Source organism: Ictalurus furcatus, chromosome 1, assembly GCF_023375685.1.
Source record: "Ictalurus furcatus strain D&B chromosome 1, Billie_1.0, whole genome shotgun sequence".
Taxonomy (NCBI): Eukaryota; Metazoa; Chordata; class Actinopteri; order Siluriformes; family Ictaluridae; genus Ictalurus; species Ictalurus furcatus.
Window position 1 is genome coordinate 18,176,907 of NC_071255.1, and position 22,161 is coordinate 18,199,067.

A 22,161-nucleotide genomic window follows, 5' to 3' on the forward strand; every position below is an offset into this window, starting at 1 on the left:
TTCCACACTACCTGATGGATGACTGAGAAATAAGTACTAAATAACAAATCAAGGAAACTGTATTCAACTTCTGAGATCTTAGAATGAGTCACTCAAAAAAACAAAACCAAAAAGCCAAGCAATTTTACAATCAATAAAAACACATTAACAATTTCATCTCCACCTATCGATTATCTTAGTAATAGATAAGCTGATGCAGTCTATAACCAGGTCACAGTTCATGTCATCACAACTTCTTTTGTCACATGGCTTGATTTCTTGTTTCTTCCCAAACAAAATGAGTATAAATAGAAAATACTTTAGTCTTGAGAATCTAGCTTAGTGAACTGTCTGGGCTCTGATCCCTAAAAGTAAAAATAAATAAATAAATAATAATAATAATAAAAAAGCAATCTGGAGGAAATCTCTGGAGGTAACTCGTCTTTTTTTTTTTAAATAAATGTTTCTGACACTGAAGTTCAAAGTCATGCCCCCAATCACAGCATGGCAAAACAAGTTCTCTATTTCAACTCCATTGTTTAACTATCTGTGACCAACAACCCGGAGGATTAGTTTTTTTTAAATGGCAAATCATCCTAGGAAAATTATTACAAAAGCTTTCTATTCACAAAGAATTTGTGAGTGCTGGTCAGTTGTACATGCCAGGACTAACGGAGATCGAGTGTTATTGTTGCTGCTGTTTGCCCTAGCTGTATTTGTAATTTCAACATTTAAAATAACATGGTGGGCTCCCTAAATGTACTGTACGTTGGATATTTGTCTGTTAATTACTTAGTTTTATAACTATACAGTAGATAATGCTGTCCTTTAGCATATTTTGAGTGGCTTAATAGTGATAATGCTTGCTGGTAGTGAAACTGTGGTTAATACTTGATTAGCTAAGTTAGCGAACACAAAGCTACAGTATTTACAGATGAGACTGACATGAACAGGTCAGTTATTTTGCTACATTTTGATGCTTCTTTTTAGAGGGTTTTCCTTTTGTGTGCCCTTTCCCTCTCTGCTCCACCTAGCTGCTTCCTCTGCAACTTCTCCACATCCTCTGCATCCTCTCCGCTTCCTCTCCATCCTCTCCACTTCCTCTCTGCTTCCTCTCCGTTTCCTCTTCTCTTCCTCTTCGCTTCCTCTCCGCTTCCTCTCCATCCTCTCTGCTTCCTCTCCATCCTCTCCATTTCCTCTCCATCCTCTCCGCTTCCTCTCCACTTCCTCTCCATCCTCTCTGCTTCCTGTCCATCCTCTCCGCTGCCTCTCCACTTCCTCTCCACTTCCTCACCATCCTCTCCACTTCCTCTCCATCCTCTCCACTTCCTCACCATCCTCTCCACTTCCTCTCCGCTTCCTCTCCATCCTCTCCGCTGCCTCTCCGCTTCCTCTCCATCCTCTCCATTTCCTCTCCATCCTCTCCGCTGCCTCTCCATACTCTCTGCTTCCTCTCCATCCTCTCCACTTCCTCTCCATCCTCTCTGCTTCCTCTCCATCCTCTCTGCTTCCTCTCCATCCTCTCCGCTTCCTCTCCATCCTCTCTGCTTCCTCTCCATCCTCTCCGCTTCCTCTCCATCCTCTCCGCTTCCCTCTCCGCTTCCTCTCGATCCTCTCTACTTCCTCTCCACTTCCTCTCCATCCTCTCCGCTTCCTCTCTGCTTCCTCTCCATCCTCTCTGCTTCCTTTCCATCCTCACTCTGTGAAATGATGACGCTATTCCAAACCATTCTCTGGAGTTGAGAAGAATGGTAGCGTTGCATGACAAAACTAACAGGTTCATGGTTTATTATCAAATGACGAATTCTCAAAGGATCACTTGAGAACATCAGACACGCAATAATATAAAATAATAATTAAATAAATAAACCAATAAAATAAATTAATTTTTAAAAATAAATCAATGAATAACACAGAACAGCTGAGACATTAGGAAAGAACCATTAACATGTGGAGACATGCAGAGGTGCGGAGACAGGACAGAAACAAAAACAAAACACACGTGTCGAAGGTAAACAAAGCCAAAGTCAACAACCCGGAACCCGCTGCTATGGCCTGCTGAGTGCGCTGCTCGCTCCGGCGCTCAGAACGAGGGGATATTCGTGACATATTTAAACAAAAAACATATAAAGACAAGGTATTTGATGTTTTACCTAATCAACTGCATAGCTTTTTGACGATAAACATTTATTTTGAAATTGATGCATGCAACACATTCCAAAAAAGTTGGGACACGGGCAATTTAGGACTAATAGCGATGTGACAAGTTGAAATAAGAAGGTGAATTGAAACAGGTGAGGCAATCTTCTAATTATAGTATATAAGGAGTTTCCAAAAAAGGCCTAGTCCTCCATGAGTACGGATGCGTCGAGGCTCGCCGATCTGCCAACAGATGCGTCAGCGAATAATCCAACACTTTGAGAACAACATTCCCCAAAGACAAATCAGTAGTATTTCACCTTCTACAGTGCACAATATAATTAAAAGATTCAAAGAACCCGGTCAAATCTCGGTGCGTAAATGGCAAGGCTGGAAACTGTAATAGATATCCTGACATGGGCTCGGGAATACTTTGGTAAATCTTTGTCAAAAACACCAATTGCCGCTGCATCCACAGATGCAAGTTAAGCCTTTACTATGCAAAGCAGAAGCCATACATCAACACTGTCCAGAAGCACCGCCAACTTCTCTGGGCTCGCTCTCATCTGAGATGGACAGTAGCACAGCAGAATCATGTTTTGTGGTCCAATGAGTCAACATTTCATATAGTTTTTGGACAAAACAGCCGTTGTGTTCTCCAGGCCAAAGAGGTGAAGGACCATCAAAGCTGTTATCAGCATCAGGTCCAAAATCCAGCGTCTGTCATGGTATGGGGGTGTGTCAGTGCCCATGGCATGGGTAACTTGCACATCTGTGAGGGCATCATTAATGCAGAAAGATATGTACACATTTTGGAGCAACATATGCTGCTATCCAGAGCAGGACAACGCCACACCACATTCTGCCCGGATTACAAGCGCATGGTTGTGTAAACAGACAGTGTGGGTGCTAGCATGGCCTGCCTGCAGTCCTGACCTGTCTCAGATTGAGAATGTGTGGCACATTATGAAGTGCAAAATAAGGCAACGAAGGCCCTGTACAGTTGCGCATCTGAAGAAATACATAATGGATGAATGGGGAAAATTCCGCTTGTTTAACTTAACCAACTGGTGTCTTCACTCAGCACCCAAAAGCTTAATAAGTGTTATTAAAAGAAAAGGTGATGTTACACAGTGGTGAACAGTCGACTACCCCAACTTTTTTGGAATGTGTTGCAGTCATCAGATTTGAAATGAGTACATATTTTCAAAAAGAAATTAAATTCACAAAGTAAAACATCAAATATTGTGTTAATAATGTGTATGTTCAATATAGAACAGGGTGAATTGAATTTTCAAATGATTCTTTTTGTTTGTTTTTTTTTGCATTTTCCATACTGTCCCAACTTTTTTGCAATTTGGGTTATAATATAAAAATCTTTCCAATGCAGTAATTAGTTGTCTCAGAGGAAGTAATGCTGATGTGATGAGTGAATAGATAACAGATAAAAACTAACACTAACACTGAAAACACACTGAAAGAAAGATTAGTACTAATAACAATGTGTATGGTATGCTTGAGGAAAAATTGTTCATTTATGTCATAAAATTATATATAATGAAAAGTATTTATAATGTAAGTTTAGCTTTGTGATTATTATTATTACAATCCCAATTCCAAAAAAGTTGGGATGCTGTGTAAAAATTTTTAATCAAAACAGAATGCAATGATTTGCAAATCTCATAGATCCATATGTTATTCACAGTAGAACATAGAAAACATATCAAATGTTTAAACTGAGGAAAAAATAAGAAAAAATAAGATAATTTTGAATCTGATGGCAGCAACACGTCTCAAAAAAGTTGGGACAGGGCAACAAAAGGCTGGAAAAATAAGTGTTACTAAAAAGAAATAGCTGGAGATTAACTGGTAATAGGTCGGTAACATGATTGGGTATAAAAAGAGTATCTTAGAGAGGTAGAGTCTCTCAGAAGTAAAGCTGTGCAGTGGTTCACCAATCTCCAAAAAACTGCATTTACAATTTGTGGAACAATTTTAGAATAATGTTCCTCAGTGTAAAATTTTGAAGACTATGAATATAAATTGTATTTAGATGTTACTGCAGGATATAATTTCTGTACTGAACTGTCACCTTATTCTATTCTTTTTTCATCTGTTCTGCAGAATAGAGAATGAGATTGAGGATCTTGAAACAGAGGAGATGAATATCTCCACAAATGAAGAGCTCATTTTAAAGCGGCTGAAGGAGGTGGAGAGGACAGCTGAGGACATTATAAAGGTATTGCTTGGTTTAGTCGTTTTTCCCATGTTTGATGGCTCTGAAGACTTACTGCAGCATTCTGGGTGACTTTTTGCCAACATCTGATGGGTCAATAGTGTAAGGAGTGTTCTAGTTTTGTACCAACTGTTACAAAACTATTATTCACAATCTCTTGGCTGTCAGGATGCACTGAAGACAGTATGGCGAAGGGTGGATTAATCATGTTGTTTTGTTTGATATCTTCACATCATGTTGTGTTTTTATATCCACCAACTATATTTCTACACAGGAAGTAAATGGCGATGTGCAAAGAGGTAAAAATCCTTATTAGTTCTGGTTGTTAGAACTTAAAACATATTGCTACTTTACAGTAACATCTGATTAATACAAAAACATCAGATTTCTTATAGTAATATGTTATTCATTGTTTTTACAGAGATGATTCAATATATCCACTCTGCAATACCTGATATTCCTAAGTCATATACCCCAACTCTTATGAGAAGAATCGACACTCCAGTAAAGGATTCTGGTAGTGAATCAGAGAAAAGGGGTATGCTTTAACTTCTCTGCCTTATTGGAATAAAAATGATGGCCATTGAGTCTATATCAGAACACAAAATAGCATATAGAAAACAATGAAAAAGAACTAAATGCACAACAAATCAAGTTGTAGACAACTAGTATTATTTATTACAGTTAATTCTATTAATAATGGGCAATTAAATAAGGAAACCAACTGTTCCACCAAAGACCTCAATCTTTGTATTTACAGACTTGTTAATTCTCTGCTCTTAAATTCTATTGGGACATTTAGTGCTAAATTACCACTTCATTAAAAGCCAGTACACATGGAGGGTAAAGCCGTTAAGCATATAGATAAATGACTTACAGAGGGTGCTAGCAGCAATTGGAAGACAAATATACACACTGTGCTAAAAGTATCTAATTAGCGTGATCCAGGTCTAGACCTTTGTCAATTAGTTCTAGCATTTCCAATATAAAAAAAAAGGGCAAACATTTCTACATTCACTGAGTAATTTAAATTTAAATATAGTTTTAATTTGATTAGACTTTTGTTAAGAATACAAAATCATATTAGTCATTCAGTTATTGGCACTTGTATTCAGTTATAGTCACTGTGTAGAGTAAAGTAGTGTGTACATTAGTTGTAGAAACATTACAGTATGTTTTTGTTAGAACAGTTTTAGTTAATGAATAAAATATTTCAGTATATACAGTATATATTCAGTATATTTCATCAAAATATTCTCAATGTTCCAGAATGCAAAATGCTTCACCAGTGCTGTATTTGTTTCTATTTCTTTGATATGTGTTGGCTAAATGAAAGGTGTGGGTTGGCTGAAACCTGCCATCACAATGCCACTATGACTGTCTTTTAATATGAATCTTTTCATATGGCAGTTAGATCTCTAATGAGAGACAGTGGTGGCAAGGAAAACCTCCCTGAGACAGCATGTGGTAGAAACCTTGAGAGAAACTGGACTTATAAAGGAACGTGTCATATAATATGATTTGGTTCATTTCCATATAGTCATATAACAAAAAGTTAAACAGTTTTAAATGTGTTGAAAGGATATGGGATATTGGGTGTGATCATATTGTTAATAGGAGTCCTGAGATGAGCACAGGATAGTCTTTATTTTAATTAGAAGTTTCAAGACTGCAGTATCCAGGTGAAACCCATTGAATCAGAAAGGTGAGTATTGGGTATCAAGTGTTTTTTTGGGGAAAGTGCACATCTTTCAGATATTCATGCACTTTCTGGAGGCAGGAGGTGAATCACAAGTACTGAAACCTCCAGAAACAGGATGAACCAAGCATAAGAAGAGCATCAGAATGAATCATGCACGTTAGGTGGGAGAGAGGGGCCACAGCAGGAAAATGTTCAAAATCAGGCACCGGCATCACATCAGGAGGCAATAGAACACATGTAGCTTGGCAGATAGAAAGAACAGATATCAGGTACAGCCTTAAAAGATGTAGAGTGTGATTAGAGTTTGAGCAAGTACTCTAGCAGGTCTAGCTATGACATAATTAAAAACATGAGGGCACTCTATGGTGTGAGCATTACACCACTCCACTGTCAACAAACATGAGTGATCATGTGTCAGACAAGTTGACAACATCAAAATATCCTAGTTTTCTAAAATCCGAATCTGCACCATTAACTAAAAGAAAAGCTATTTAACAAAAGTCCCTGACTAAATAGACTTAAGCAAACTAAACAATAGACTTAAAGATCCCAAACATTAATTGGATCCACAGCTGGAAGGTTTTTAGGAAAAGAAAGGCAAATGTATTTATATAGCGTAGTTCACAAGGCACAAAAAACCTGCAGGTTACTAGTTTGAAAAAGTTATTAACTAGTATTTGCCTAGCTATTTGCCTAGTAAAACCTAACTTAGCCTTTTTCCTCCAGCCATGTATGCTATGGAGATCAGTGTGGAAAAAGACCTGCACACAGGCAAAAGTCAGGTTCTCTCCTCTGCCACAGTCACCCCACAGAAATTCCAGCAGAAAGGTATCAAAGTTTACGATGATGGCAGGAAGTCAGTCTACGCTGTACAATCAGCTGGAAAGGAGTCTGAGGATGCACTTGATGAGTTGAGCCCTCTGGAAGTGGAGGAGCTTCTAAGAAAAGCCGCAGCAAAGAAGGTCCCAACTGATTTGGAGTATCATGAGCCTGTTTTCTCCATCCCTTACAGCAGGTCTTCTATTCCTCAAAAACTGGAGCAAGGGATGGTTAGTCCAGGTCCCAATGGGTTCCACATTCAGAGCAAGACTCCCATACCATTACAGCCTGACAATCAAACCTCTCAACATCAAGAAGATGCCAAAGACATGCTTTCTCATACTCCAGATCATATCAATTTTTACATGAACAAGAATACTGTAAATAGACAAAAAGCATATATTACCAAAAGCTTTGATGGTGTGCACACAAATAAAGCAGAGCTCATGCAAGAGCTTAAGGAACAGAAAAGGCTCCTTCCAGTGTCTGATTCACCATTGGGATTTGGGACTTTTTCTCCAAGAGAAGATGCTTGCTTCCATGTAGAGAACTCTTTCCCATCTGAGATGGACTGCGGTCAGCCTGTCACTATGATATTTATGGGTTATCAGAATGCAGAGTCGGATGAGGCAAATGATGCAATTCAAGCTGAACTGGTGGTAATAGGCAATGATGAAGAAGAGGATGATGAGGAACCACCTCTCTCATACCATCCACAAGGCCACTACAGCAAGGTCTTCCAGCCCAAGAATGATAAGCTTCATCGTTCAGAAGTCAGGCACGGTTTTTTCAAAAGTCACAACTCTGGAGGACACCTAATGAAATACAGGACACAAAACACAGATACCTCAGGTATAATCAAATGGCAATGTGGCATCTAATGGCATGTTGATGCATCACATCTAACCCTTCTGTAATTGTATGTGTGCAATTAGGAGCAGTATTATATATTTGTACATGCCTGCTGAACTAACAATGCATGCCATAGTTTTGAAGTGGCCTAGGAGAATCCTTTGCACTGTGAAATTTCTACATTTTCTTCTATATATAGTTCTGAAAATTACAGTTTCCAGAACTGAAACATTTCTCTTTTTCATGTATCTCAACCAGATACACGCATCATGGACATTTTGAAAGTTGGTACCTGATTAATTAGGTTTATATCCATTTTGCTCCAACATATAAATATCCAAGAGCTTGATCAAAGCATGCCATTCATTATGTGAGGAAATATCATTTAGCCGGCAAGGTTTTCAACATCTTTAGGCAGACTGACTGTTTTTAACCCTTTGGTAAGCTGAGAAATCTATTTTGTTAATATATGTTTGAATTATGAACATGGTTTACACAGAGCATTGCATGTTTCAGTAGGTGTGCTATTCTAACTGTTATGTTCAAATATGTAATGGCTCCTGAAAGAGAAGATTTTAGCTCCTCTCAGTGGACACAATTAGTATGTAATTGTCCTGTGAATGTGTAAAAATGCTAGAGTATATCAAAATAAAGCAAATATTTTATCCACAAAGGAAGAACGCTTTCTGTGTATAAACAAGACCTCTGTGTGTTTGCAAATTCTATGAAATAATTATGGATTTATTTATTTTCCTGTTTTTTTTGGGGGGTTTTTTTTTTACAGTAATATAACAATGAATGTCTTAGTTGTTTTTCCTAATAAATTCCAATTTTGAAAAATGCTTCACACATTATTTACCCTGCTATAACTAACAATTTTTTTAAATGGAAGGACATGGAAATTTACTGATTCAATTCCATTTCACGGCCAATTTTTTGTCATAATGGTTTTTAACATTTGTCTGTCCACTAGTATTTCTCAGTCCAAGCACTCAACTATTTTCTTGAGTCATGCAATGCATCTTTTGTTAATTTTCCCTCTCAAGGACATCCACAGGGCCAAAGTGGGATTGAACGTCTGTCTGTGTCCAGTGCAAAAGAGATAATGCACAGTATTTCACAGTATTTCCATGTCCTTTGCTGTCCATCATTCTTACTTGAAAAGCTTTTGCTTGGTCACTTTCAAGGCACAGTGGCTGTTCAAGAGACATTTCATAACAGCTGCTTGAGAGTCAGTTACATAAACTACAAAACTACGCATTATATAATCAAGAAGATTACAGAAATGTACCAGATTCTATATTGATATATACTGTAGTTTTTACCCTGTCTCTTTTCTAACAGTAGAAAGACTTATAGTATAAAATACTATAGGATGTACTCATTGCTCTCCCTTTTTTTTCCACAGTCTTGACAATGAAACAATCTCAGCTAAGAAAATGCGCAGTTCCCGCACAGAATGATCCCAGCCTTCTATATACGATGAAGACATAATAAGAAATGACGGACATAAGAATGGGGTGTCCTCTACAATAGAACAGAGAATTAGTGAAATGTATATGAAAAGAAAACTAATATTAAAATTATTCAGAAATATGAGAGTAGATGGGAAAATGTTTTTTATGATGCTAAAATCATTTCTTTGTTGTCATTATATAGAGCGTATATGAACAATATAATTTTAGGAGTATTTGAAATGCTCTGCAGCATTTTTGTTAAGTGCCTTATGCAAGTGAAAAAAAACAATTCTTTTTTTTTTTTGCACTCGTACGAACATAAGCAACTATAATATTGCTGAGGAATTACAGTTATCAGTTGTCTTTGTAAAAGTACTACGTTTGTGTTTGAATGAAATAAAAATGGTATTGTAATGAACATATTTATGGTAGAATTAAGCTATCTTATCCACAGTATATCAACACTATCAGGACAATGTTTGCTATTTATGAGCTCTGGGATTAAGGCTGAATATTAGACCCTACATAAAGTGCTGTTTCTATAGGGATTTGTTAGTGACGGATGCCAAATTATGTCATTATAGATACTCTGGATAGTCTAAATAGGAAAGAATCTTCCATAGAGTAAATGTGAATCTATTTATTTATTTATGTCAAGATCATTCTCCAATGTCCACACTGGTCTTATACAGAATATGCAAAACACATTAACGAACCTCAAACGCACCAACAAAACCCTACAGTAAATGTTTTTTGGTTTTGTTGTCATGTTTCTGAGTTGTCTGCTGTGTTTCTGGTTTTGTTGTTGTATTGTCTGTAACTCCTTGATGAACTTTTAAATTTTTTATTTTATTTTTTTACAGTAATTATAGTACATTTTACAGCAAATAAAGAAAGTCTTGAGAAGTGAACGAGAATGCTTTGAATAGCCTAAAATATTTTTAGACTGTGTGTGATGATGTATGAAGCGGAAACGTATTTCATCATTTTGATTTCATCAGTTTGACTTTTGTTTGGCTAATATTATTTTAGGCAGACTATTTGTGCATCCCAGTCTGAAAGCTACTACGTGTGAAAATGCACTGCCTGGCTCATTTCGCCAAAGGAATGTTATTATTTTAGCAGTCATTCGTAATGTATATGGCTGATTAGCACTACTTTGGATTTATTCTAACAGAGCATCATAGGTTTCTATCGTTATAATCCTTATATGTTTGGAGCGCCTGGAATACTAATAACTGTATTAGGAAAAGGTTAAGTGCATAATTAACAATCAGTTCTCAATCCTATCCACTAAGAGTCAGTTGTGCCTGCGTGTCTGTGGCTACGGGTTTCCATTCCAAGACCATAATCACTTGACTAAACAAGGGTCAAGTATAAGAATAAGAATAAGACTCCTATGGCTTCTATTTGACTGGAATGGAAAACTGTAGCAACGCCAGTACTTTGTGAATAAAATGCAAAAACTCCAGATTTCAACTGTATCGAGTAAGAAATGCTAAGATGGTTTAATCAAGACATTTCCTGTTTCTAACTAACAGCCTCTGTGTTGCTGAATGTGTGTGTTACAAACAGGAAGAAATCTGAATCTCACAGATCAGATTATTGCTTGTGAATGACAGCTGGAGCTAAATATCTGCAGTCTTGCTGACAGTTTCTGAGACCTCCTGTGAGAGTGTTAGTGTGCGTGTATTTGGGTGAGTGTGTGAGCATGTAACGAAGCAGCATAGACAAACTGCTCAGCTATTGGCTGCTTCTCACACATTCAGTGCGAGCCGCGTCTCTGTGGCTACAGGGAAGCGTATCAGCTCAGCACTCTCCACTCTGCTGCTGCCACAGAGCAAGGTAGGACAGCTATGGCCACACTCACAGCCAACTTCACACTCATTCGCTTCACATTACTACAAGAGCTAGCTAATCAAGTGACCTGTGTGTTGTATAGGTAAGGTGATGAGCTTTTGAGCTTTGCAGTGCTATTTCTAGGCAACCCTGTGGGGAGAGACTACAGGGTTATTATGGGCTATCAAACCACCAAGTAATAAAGAGATACTGACTTAAACTGACAGTATTGTTAATAGGGGCAAGTTTATCTAATTGCATAATTACATATGCATTGTATGCGTGTCTCTGAAACGTTGCTTATATTTCTGTGAATGTGACTCTCGCCAACCGCCAACCCCCCCCCTTTTTTTTTTTTTTTTTTGCTGCACTGTTATCAGGCATGATAAGCAGATTTGTTGTAATTTTACCTATAGGTCTTTGGGAGAAATTAATTTTTAAAACATTTTTAAACATTGGAACATTTAAACAACTAATATTGTTTATTTTAAATGTTACATTCTCAACACACAAAAGAAGTAAATATTTTTCATTTGGTAATTTCATACATCTGCTTCATAGTTTTGGAAAAGCTCAATTTTGTATAGCTGTATTTGGATACCAGCACAGATTTTCTGCACCCATCAGCATAATTACCATTAGAGTGGCAGTTGCACAGGTGCATATTGTGTTGGGAAAAAAACTATTTTATTGAAAACTTTGTAAAGGTGAATGGTGGATGTCTTAAATATACATATTTGAAAATGTCAAAGTGTGTATTTGAAATGCTGTGGTAGAAGCTAATGTGCAAATCCCAGCCATCAGCATATCTGTGCAGCATATGTGCGGGAGAGAAATCAGAGAAGTCAAAGTGGATGGGAAGTCATTGGAACTGATTGCTGATGAGGAGTTTCTGCTGCTCTATGCTCTCTCATTTAAAAAAAGGCAAAGTGCAGGAGTCTCGGCTTTCGAGCCTCCACAGGAATGAGAAATATTTTACACTCACAGCACTAGATGTCGGCCATCTTAACAGATGAAGCTGAAATCATAAATCACAGCTAGACTGAAAAACATTTTATTATTTTCATTGATCAGTAACATAAAATGCTGCATATTGTAACATATAATAATAGAAAAACCTCATAGGTTTCAAGTTTGAGCACATTTACATGCCTATTCTTTTTTGACTGTTCTCTTGTGAAACTTGTGAAACATGTCCTCCTGCTGTGCGATGACAGATGGAACCTAATCAAGCTGTCTCTTAAGGCTGTGAGCTTTTCAGAAAAGTGGCTGGCTGGAGGTCTGAATGGCCAGCCCACGCACTGCAGAGTCTCTTTCATTTCAGCTCTGCTTATGATTCACAAGTTATTGTGCTTCAGAGAGCAAAATGTCCTTGAAATGAAAAAGCTAATTAACACACCTTCAGAACTCTCAGTGAAGCAGGCAAAGTCTGAAGGTTCTGTGTGATTGTTTGAACCATGAATCTCTATATTGGAAGATGGACTGACAGAAAAGACAATCCGTAAAATGTAACCTTTATCTCACCACTGGCCAGAAGTGTACACACGAGGACCAGATTAAAAGAGCTTACAAATCCAAACATGCTGCTCAATCAATTATTGACCACATGGCTCATTATGGAAAGTTTGGAGTGAAAGAATTGCCTTGAGCAACAGGCATCACAGACGAAAGCATACATATACTGGCAGATCAGCCAATAACTCCATGTTATCCTGAGCTATTCACTTGCCCAACACTAGCTCAAAGGTTCATGTATTTATCCTGAAATGAAAATCAGAGCGCATGTAGATTCTGAAGGGAGAATGGTTTACTTAGCAACAGGATAGATATGAGTGCCTGCTGGCAGTTCTGGCTAGAGATCATGGTAGGTGTTTGGCTTCGGTGATACTTCGGTTTCTCTGTGTCTTTCTTCAGTCCTAATGTCACTGAATTATTAATTGCATACAGATTATTATGACACAAGTGCTGAGACTGGGAGGCTGTTAGCGTGGACGTTTACTCACCAGCTGAGCTGTTATACCTTCTGGGCTGTTGCCATGGTACTCAACACTTTTCCCTGTCTGTTGTTTTCATTGCGCTTTATGCTTTTTGTAGGCCTTTTTTTTAAAAAAAATTATATCTGAATGCTTGAGCTTATGAGAAGTATTCTTGAGAGATACATTGTTGTGGAAAGGTAATATCTGGGAGCAAAGATTATAGATAAGAGCAACGATTATAGATTATTAGACCTTGTCTGAGGCACAACATGACCAAGTTTAACTATTGGGTAAACCACTTTTTTTCTTTTTTTTTTTGGCTTGTGATGGTGCAACACTGAATTGTTAGTGAAACATGTTCCCCAAGAGCCAATGGAATTTGAGTGTATTCTGTAGTAAATCTGTGCTTTGTATCCAGTTGTTATTGTGTGAAAGAGTTTTAGAGTTAGTCTGCACATTGCATTCAAACTTGGCAGGGGCATTGGTGAGCTCACTGTTAACTTTGTCTGCCAGTATTCAAACTACATTGTCATTATCAAACACCCAATCAGTAGAGGCGATTGTGCTAAATAATCACTTGACATGCAGTTTTTAGTTTGTGATTCAAGCCCTCTCAATGTTTATATGGAAAAAATAATAATAAATACAGGAAATGTATTAAGATCTGCAGTGGCTAATCCAGCTTAGCTGAGCTCTGCATAAATCTCTCTATGTTAGAACAACATAGGGACATTTGCTCATGGGGTTCTGCTCTGCTTCATTCACTTCTTCTCTTCAGCTTAATGGAGGCCAAGGCTAATAGGATGTAAGGACCCTGGTTCATCACATGTGGGCGAAGAACCCATTCTGCGGTCTTACATAATGGAAGCATTTAATTCCATCAGGCTTCTGCTTTTCCTTGCTCACAGCCACTCAGTGTGTGAAATGATTCACTGCAATAGTAAACAATTTTTTTTTTACTTTCCTGTTCTATATTGTCTGAAATCCATTATTTGAAGGGCTTTAGACAAAGTGGCATGTTGTTTACAGCTGTAGTGAATGATTTCACGTGAACAACTGCTCGCACACCTTTAACAGGGAAAGAGGTGAATGTTTGAATTAAATGTATTTTCTTGAAAGGGTTATTTGTGTTTTAATCAGGGGAAAAAATGATCTGTGGTTTCAAGACATGACCATTCTGTCATGACATGACGTTTGATCATGACACCAAGCAGGTAAGGTATCCATAAATATCCCTCTATGGCATGAATTTGTATTTTTAGGGAAGAAATATTTCACCCCACTTTTTGGGAGATTAGGCATCGCTGATAATATATCAATCATATATTTTGATATTGGTTTGTTGTCTCAAGGCAACAATGTGCTTCAAGGGTACTAAAATGCCAAGGTTTTCTATAGTACATATAATAAGTATAATAAGGAGAAAACAAGCAATATATGCATTATAAAAAGATCCATCCACAAATCCACATTTCTGGCACATAATCAGCCATAATCATCCAGTAGCCTGTGGCATCCAGGAACACATCAGGGACTGGAATAGGTGCAGCAGGTCTTTTTCTCTTCTCCTCCTCATACTCAGCAGCAGTTGTGGAACTGGGACAACTTCTCGTGCTCCAGACTCTTTCCACTTTTGCAAAGGCCTTCAGTGATGTATGCTTTGAAAGTATACAGCCTCATTTGTTCCTCCTTTCTCATACCAGTGCTGTCACAATCTATTCTACAGCAAAGTAGTCACAATGGTCATATCCAGGAAGTGGAACCCCAGCCGGTGTTTGATCTGAATTTGCTCTGGTATAGTGCAATCAGCGAGTCAAGTAGATCCATCCCACCCATATTCTTGTTATATTCTTTCACCACAGCAGGGCAGGAGACTTTGGTGATCATCTTTTGTTTGCCATATCACCTGTCAACCTCGATGACTGGGTGTGCTCCAATGTAATCACTCAGAAGAGTAATTGACTGGTTATCATGCCACTTCAAAACATGCAAGGTGTTTTTTCTACATTTCTCTAACCATGGCCATCTTCTGTTCAAAAGATACACAACCTGTTCTCTTAAGCTCAGAATCACACATCAAGTTGACACCTGGTAGTCTGTTATCACGAACAGTACCAGTGCAGTGAGTTCCCTGCTGAGCCAGTGTGAGCACAAGTGGGACTCTCGTGATTCTCCCAATTGTCGAAGAAGAGCTTATAGTTCTCATGCTTCAGTATAGGCTGGGCCAGGCGGAGGACAACATTGCCACTTGCTCCCACATCTGATAACTCAGGTCTTTGAAGCCTGCCTTACCGTTCTGGGTAAACAGTGAAGTTGGCATTGTGGGACCGTGTTCTCCACTGGGGTAAGCATGGAACATCATCTTCTGGTATGTCAACAACATCTTCAGGCTCATTATCAACAGACAGGCCATCTGCAGGAAGCATCAAATTAGAATGTTATATACCAATCTTCATCCACCCACACACCTGCAAACATCACATATGATGACACATTACTCTACTGACTGACCCCTGACCTAACTGCCTCTCAAACCTGATTCTGATGTCCACTCTTCCTCACTGTCACTCTCGTCAAGTTCACTGTCCTCACTGTCTTAAAGAATGAGTCTAACTGCCCAATCATGGTCCTTCTTCCTATAAAATGTTACTGTGTCCATTTCCTGTGAGTATTACTAGATAGTAAACAAAACCATTGATTATGGTCATAATTATGCATCCTAACACATGTCCATGCTTTAGCATGATATTGCCCTAACAAATGTAGTATAACTGCACAATGTTGCTCTGAGGCAACAAATGGAAAAATACAGATTTAGTATATACAGTGCCCTCCAATAATATTGACACCCTTGGTAAATATGAGCAAAAGAAGGCTGTGAAAAATTGTCTTTATTGTTTAACCTTTTGATCTTTTGTCCAATAAATTCACAAAAATACTCTGCTTTCATGGATATCAAACTAATGCCAAGATAACAGCTCTGAGTCTTCTCCTATAATGCCTGATGAGGTTGGCGAATACATGGCAAGGGATCTGAGACCATTCCTCAATACAGAATCTCTCCAGATCCTTCAAATTTCAAGGTCCACACTAGTGGACTCTCCTCTTCAGTTCACCCCACAGGTTTTCGATGGGTTTCTAGTCAGGGGATTGGGAGGCCATGGCAGGACCTTGATTTTGTGGTCAGTAAACCATTTTTGTGTTGATTTTGATGTATATTTTGGATCATTGTCCTGCTGGAAGATCCAACCACGACTTATTTTAATCTTTCTGACAGAGGCAGTCAGGTTTTCATTTAATATCTGTTGATATTTGATAGAGTCCATGATGCCATGTATCCTAACAAAATGTCCAGAGCCACCACCATATTTAACCATGGGCATGAGGATCTTTTCCATATGGCTACCTCTCTGTGCGCGTCATAATCCCCTCTGGTGTTTATTGCCAAAAAGCTCTATTTTGGTTTCATCTGACCATAGAACCCGATGCCATTTGAAGTTCCAGTAGTGTCTGGCAAACTGAACGCGCTCGAGTTTGTTTTTGGATGAGAGTAGAGTTTTTTTTCTTGAAACCCTTCCAAACAGCTTGTGGTGATTTAGGTGACTTCGGATTGTAGTTTTTGAGACTTGCTGACCCCAAAACGCAACTAACTTCTGCAATTCTCCAGCTGTGATCCTTGGTGATTTTTTGGCTACTCGAACCATCCTCTTCCAGGTTGATTCATAACATTTCCAGTTGACTGTAACTTAATTATTGCCCTGATGGTGGAAATGGGCATTTTCAACACTTGTGCAATTTTCTTATAGCCACTTCCCATTTTGTGAAGCTCAACAACCTTTTGCCGCACATCACAGCTACATTCCTTGGTCTTACCCATTGTTATGAATGATTAAGACGATTTGGCCCATGTGTTACCTCATATTTATACCCCTCTGAAACAGGAAGTCAAGGTTGAACAATTTCCTGTTCCTAGTCACCCAGGTGTACTAAAAATGTAAAATATCAAATATATTTTTCTCATAAGAGTTCATAGGTGTGCCAATAATTGTTGCACACCTATATTTAACAAAGATATTGTTTTGATAAACCTGTGTTTTATTTGCAATTGCTTGATATCCACAAGAGCAGAGTATTTTTGTGTTGTTTTTTAAACAAAAGGTTGAACAATAAAGACACTTTTTCCACAGCCGTCTTTGCTCATATTTACGAAGGGTGCCAACATTATTGGAGGGTACTGTAAATGAAAACAAAATATATCTTTAAATAATCAAGTATACTTTTTACATATTTATGCACATGCAAACATTTTTTCTATAAACCTATTTACATTTATACATGTTAAAAAGTGATATTTATCTTACCATATGCTGGCACTGTGTCCCATGCGGCTATGGTTCCTGAAAGGACTACTCCACCCCCAGACAGAAGGCCAAACCCACTTCAGAGACTTGTCATCTGATGTTATCATTTTGACAAAAAAGAAAAATAAATTAAAGAGGTGGTGTAATTGCCAAAAAGGTGGTTTGTTGACTGAGGGCAACACCATGCCATAGAGGGATATGCTATAAGCATACGAGCATAAATAAGCAAAAAGCATGCTTGCATCTAACACATTTTGTCCCATGAAATGTTACTGACATAAATCAAATGCAATTGCTCATGTTAATGAATCATGTTCATGTCAGTAAGTACATAGGTACCTTAGAACAAGGTTCAGTCATATAACACAAATATGTGTTGTCTGTAACACAACAAAACACTTTCCAAACACTGTGCTAAAATAATTCTGTGTGCTTAATACTCATCGTCTACCTGTCTGCCTGTTAAAACCTGAGTAACCACTAAGACTAATGATCAAATATCACTATAATGCCTTGCTACTATAGTTGAAGTTTTCCTGATCTGGGATTTACTATGTGTTTATCCGTTTATGGGTATTGGTATTTAAAAATTTATATATATTTTTTTCTTTTCCTTTTTCCTTATAGGGAGCTGCAAGTGGGAATCCAGAATCTGGTGGCACAGACGTGAATGAAGGTTTCTTCCCCATTGAGAATCAGACACAAACAGAACTTAAGACCCTCTTCAAGACAGTCACCATGGAGACAAGTGAGCAATCCAACACAGGAAACATACCAGACTATGAGATGGAAGTCCAGGAGATCGAATTAATTGAGAACAAGGACACAACTGCTGAAGATGAACAGATTTGCAATGATGATGTTCTATTTGAATCCCTGAGTGCCAAAGTAGCTGATGCCATTTTAGCAGACTTGCCTCCCACAGTGACAAATGGTGATGAATTTGAAGATGTGCCTGCCGCTAAAGAAGCTTTAGTATTGGATGACACAAATGGTGAGCTTAATCGCAATGAATCTATTACCTCGTCTGTGTCTGATACACCATCTAGTGCTGAGAGTATGTATGAGAATGAGGCCATGCAAAAAAGGCAGGATTCCTTGAAAGAGGAAGTGTTGAAAAATATTGTGCCTGTAATAGAGGATGCTGAAGATGTAGATATACTAGACCCATTAAAAGCAGAATTCCATGAGGATATGTTAGATGGCTTAGGCTGTGAGGTAGATGAATCCATGTTGGAATCATTCATCCGAGAGGAAGTTATGTCAGACATCTCAAATGAGTCTGGTCAAAATCCTGAAGACCTGGAGGAATGTCTATTGGTAGAAATTGCTGCAGCATCATCTGACAGTGAGACTGATGAGAAATGGAGAACGATATTTTCTTCCTCCATTAATAAGGAGGATGATGACTCCTATCTTGACAGCCTTCAGCTAAGTGCACAAGAACTCTTCATTCAAAAGCCTGAAGTGAAAACTGGTGAAAACCAATCAGATGCACAGAAAGAGCCTGAACAGGATGTGCCTGTGGAGGATTCTGTGCTGGAGCAACCTGCAAGTACTCCAACTTATGTGCAGCCTACACAAGAGATCTCTTATAATCTCTCAACGCTATTCCATGGCTTGTCCAAAATATCTGAGGATGAAGAGGAGCTTGGAAAGGGTTCTGCAAACCATAAAGACTTTTCACCTACTTGTGTCAAGTCAGACTCAGACAAGAAAATGCCAAAAGATTACTGTGTGATTCAAGAGATGAAGAGTGAAAATGTCAGTACAGAGCATGTGGATTTCAGAGTTGCCCGCAAACAGTGGCTGCAGATGGAGGAGCAAACAAAGAACCTCACACACCAGCCAGTTATCAGGGCTGGGACCTGCCAGGGCAATCACAACTTTATGTACACACCAGTGCGCAACATTGACAGGCAGAAGAAGGATGCTGAATTAGAGAATTTGGCACTTGGCAGAGACTACCAACATACCCAGTTTAGCCCCTGCTCAGAAGATTCAGGAGTAGATGACTCTAGTTTCAGGTCACCTTTTGATGACCCAGAGACCCCAGTAGAAAAAGAAATTCGCTCTGCCATGGAGAAAGAGGAAATCCAGAGACGTGAAAGAGGAATGTCCAAATCATACTCAAGTGACTCTGTGCCAGGAAAGGGAAAACCAGTCATCTTGAACCCTGGGAAATTATGTCAAGACGTTGACGAGAAGAGAAAGATGCTTGAGCATCAGGAAGACGACTGCAGATTATCCCCCAGCACCCAGATGCCATCGTTCATCATAACATCCTCCCCAACAAGATCACAGAAGCATGAAATGGCAGCGAACAACGTCATTATCCTCGAACCTGAATCTTGCCATCAAAGCCCACATCATGCTGGAAAGTTGGTGACATCTAAATCTGCTGATTGGAGGTCAGAGGAAAACCCCAGCGTAATTATACTGGAAACATCAAACCTAATTATTCGAAGTGCATCAGAGTTAAACCTGACCTCTGTCTCTGTGGTACCTGAAGAGAAAACCTTTCTTAACAACCCATTTTTCAAGCTGCGCTCCCGGAGCACCCTCTCTTTGGTTGATGAAGAGATTAAGATGGTAAAACAACGAGAGGAAGAACTGAAAAAAGAAAGAGCAACTATTTACTCTAAAGATAATTTCCTGGCTTCTCCCAATCTCCTGGATAGCCCATATGACAAACAAGGTTTGTGTATATTCATACTGAGAACTTTGATTTATATGAACTCTAATTTAATTGAGAAATCCTTAAAGACTCTTGACCTTGTTGGCAAATATGCATTATGCCCTTTTTACATGTAGAAAAATGCACCTTATAAAGTCATTGATTGTTTACTGATTTTCAGATGATATCCCAATCAAATGTAAATCATCCCCTTCATCCCCTATGAAGACGTGTAAGATGGATCGGTCAACCTTATCCTGTGATCACAGAGTGAGTTCCTATTTCATCTGAATTTTATTACTGCATAGTTTATACACTATATGGTCAAAAGTTTGTGGATACCTGACCATCACACCCATATATGGGCCTTCATCAACTGTTGCCACAGTTTGAAGAACACACTTGTATAGAATATCTTTGTTTGCTGTAGCATTACAAGTTCCCTTCACTCGACCTAAGGAGCCCAAAAATGGTCCAGCATCACAATGCCTATGTGCACAAAATGAGGGCCATGAAGATCGATGTGGAAGAACTCGAGTGGCCTACACATAGCCCTGACCTCCACTAAACACCTTTGGGATGAACTGGAACACCAACTGCACCTCAAACCTCCTCACCCAACATCAGTGCCTGACCTCATTAATGCTCTTATTGTTGTGGGAAAATCCACACAGCCACACTCTAAAATCTAGCGGAAAGCCTTCCCGGAAGAGTGGAGGTTATTATAACAATAAAGGGAGACTAAATCTGGAACGGGATGATCAGAAAGCACGTGGTGTGATGGTTAGGTGGACCTTATAGTGTTTATTGAGTGGTTGTTGTTTTGCTTATATAAAATAAGCATACTGGAAATTTAGCTTCTCAAGCTTACTCTAAATATACTTTAACCATTTGCTTCCATAGTTTCCTGAGGCCTATTCTGGCGGTCGCCGTAAAAGTGCCATGGCCCTGCGGTGGGAGGCAGGAGAGTTTGCAAACCAGTAGAGAGGAACAGGCTAGATATCAATCAGTAATTATCCTTGTTCTTTGTAAGAAACTTCAAGCAGTGCTACAGACTGACACTGATTTCATCATAAGCACATGCCGTTGCTTGTGTGATATTTGCAGCTTTTCATTTATGTCCTCTCATAGGCAGGAGATCTGAGGGCTGTCCAAGATGCCTGAATGTTAGCAGAATCTATTAATTGTTCAGTCTTGTCATAAATGTCCAGAAAGATTTGAATCATATTTTATTGTAATGTCTTAGTACAGAGTTCAGGAAAATGTGTCCTGTATTTTCATACTGTATTTTCTTGTGGGCAAGTAAGTAGATTTATCCCTATACTACACTAAAATACATGAAACTACAGAGATTACTCGGGCTATTTCCGCCTTCATTCTGCACTGCAACGAAGCCAACCTAAGAGATTTCATTAGGGCACTGACTTCTGCCACCTTTTTAACTGAAAGTTAGTATTTGGTCCAATACAGGTACTCCACATATGGATATTGCCTTTTTACGACAAGATCTTTATCTTTTAATATAGTTATTATATAGATTGAAAATGAGGGACAGTCCCTTGGATAGTAAACACTGACATTTAAATGCTTTACTGTGTAAATGGAGAATCTTAATGTAATGCTTTCCTATTTGTCTAAAAACATATTTGTATGCTCATGTGACTCTGTTTAGGTCTATAAGTATTATGGCTATAAGTATTGCTTGTATTCATGTATGCCATCATCAAGTACACATATGCATTGCTTTCTATCTGAGAAAAGGATGAAAAAAAACAACACTTGAGTTGTTGAAATTTAAATGAGCATTGAAACAATAAATATATATGAGCATTGAAACAATAAAAATAAACAAGAAAGAAAATGACTTTTCTCTTACATGGATACCATTTTTATAAGGTAATGAAATAAAAGATCTGACTAATAACCTTAATTATAATGTGAAGTCAGCCTGCCAATACAGTCATATTAATGAAATAACATGTCTAACTGATAGCTGTCAGAGAAGAGCTTAAGGAATTAGCAGAGCAGTAAACAAGACATTCATCACAGCCAAAGCCATTAGGCAAATGGGTTCCTTTTAATTTGTACATACATTTACACCATCTGTGCATACACAAAATGAAT

At 38.4% G+C, this 22,161-nt stretch overlaps 1 protein-coding gene across 2 annotated transcripts in view; it reads left to right on the forward strand.

Annotated features, from left to right (window-relative positions):
• The window catches only part of palmdb (palmdelphin b), a 36,331-nt gene extending 14,228 nt beyond the window's left edge, over positions 1-22,103 (forward strand). The window contains exons 5-9 of one of the 2 annotated variants that reach the window (XM_053630480.1): positions 4,243-4,357; positions 17,988-20,058; positions 20,219-20,307; positions 20,941-21,046; positions 21,169-22,103. In XM_053630480.1, coding sequence (XP_053486455.1) covers positions 4,243-4,357; positions 17,988-20,058; positions 20,219-20,307; positions 20,941-21,021 — 2,356 coding nt within the window. In that variant the 3' untranslated portion in view covers positions 21,022-21,046; positions 21,169-22,103. Of the gene's footprint in view, positions 1-4,242; positions 4,358-17,987; positions 20,059-20,218; positions 20,308-20,940 lie in introns of both variants that reach the window. The other variant, XM_053630473.1, reaches the window with a different exon arrangement.
• The last annotated feature ends 58 nt before the right edge of the window (positions 22,104-22,161 follow it).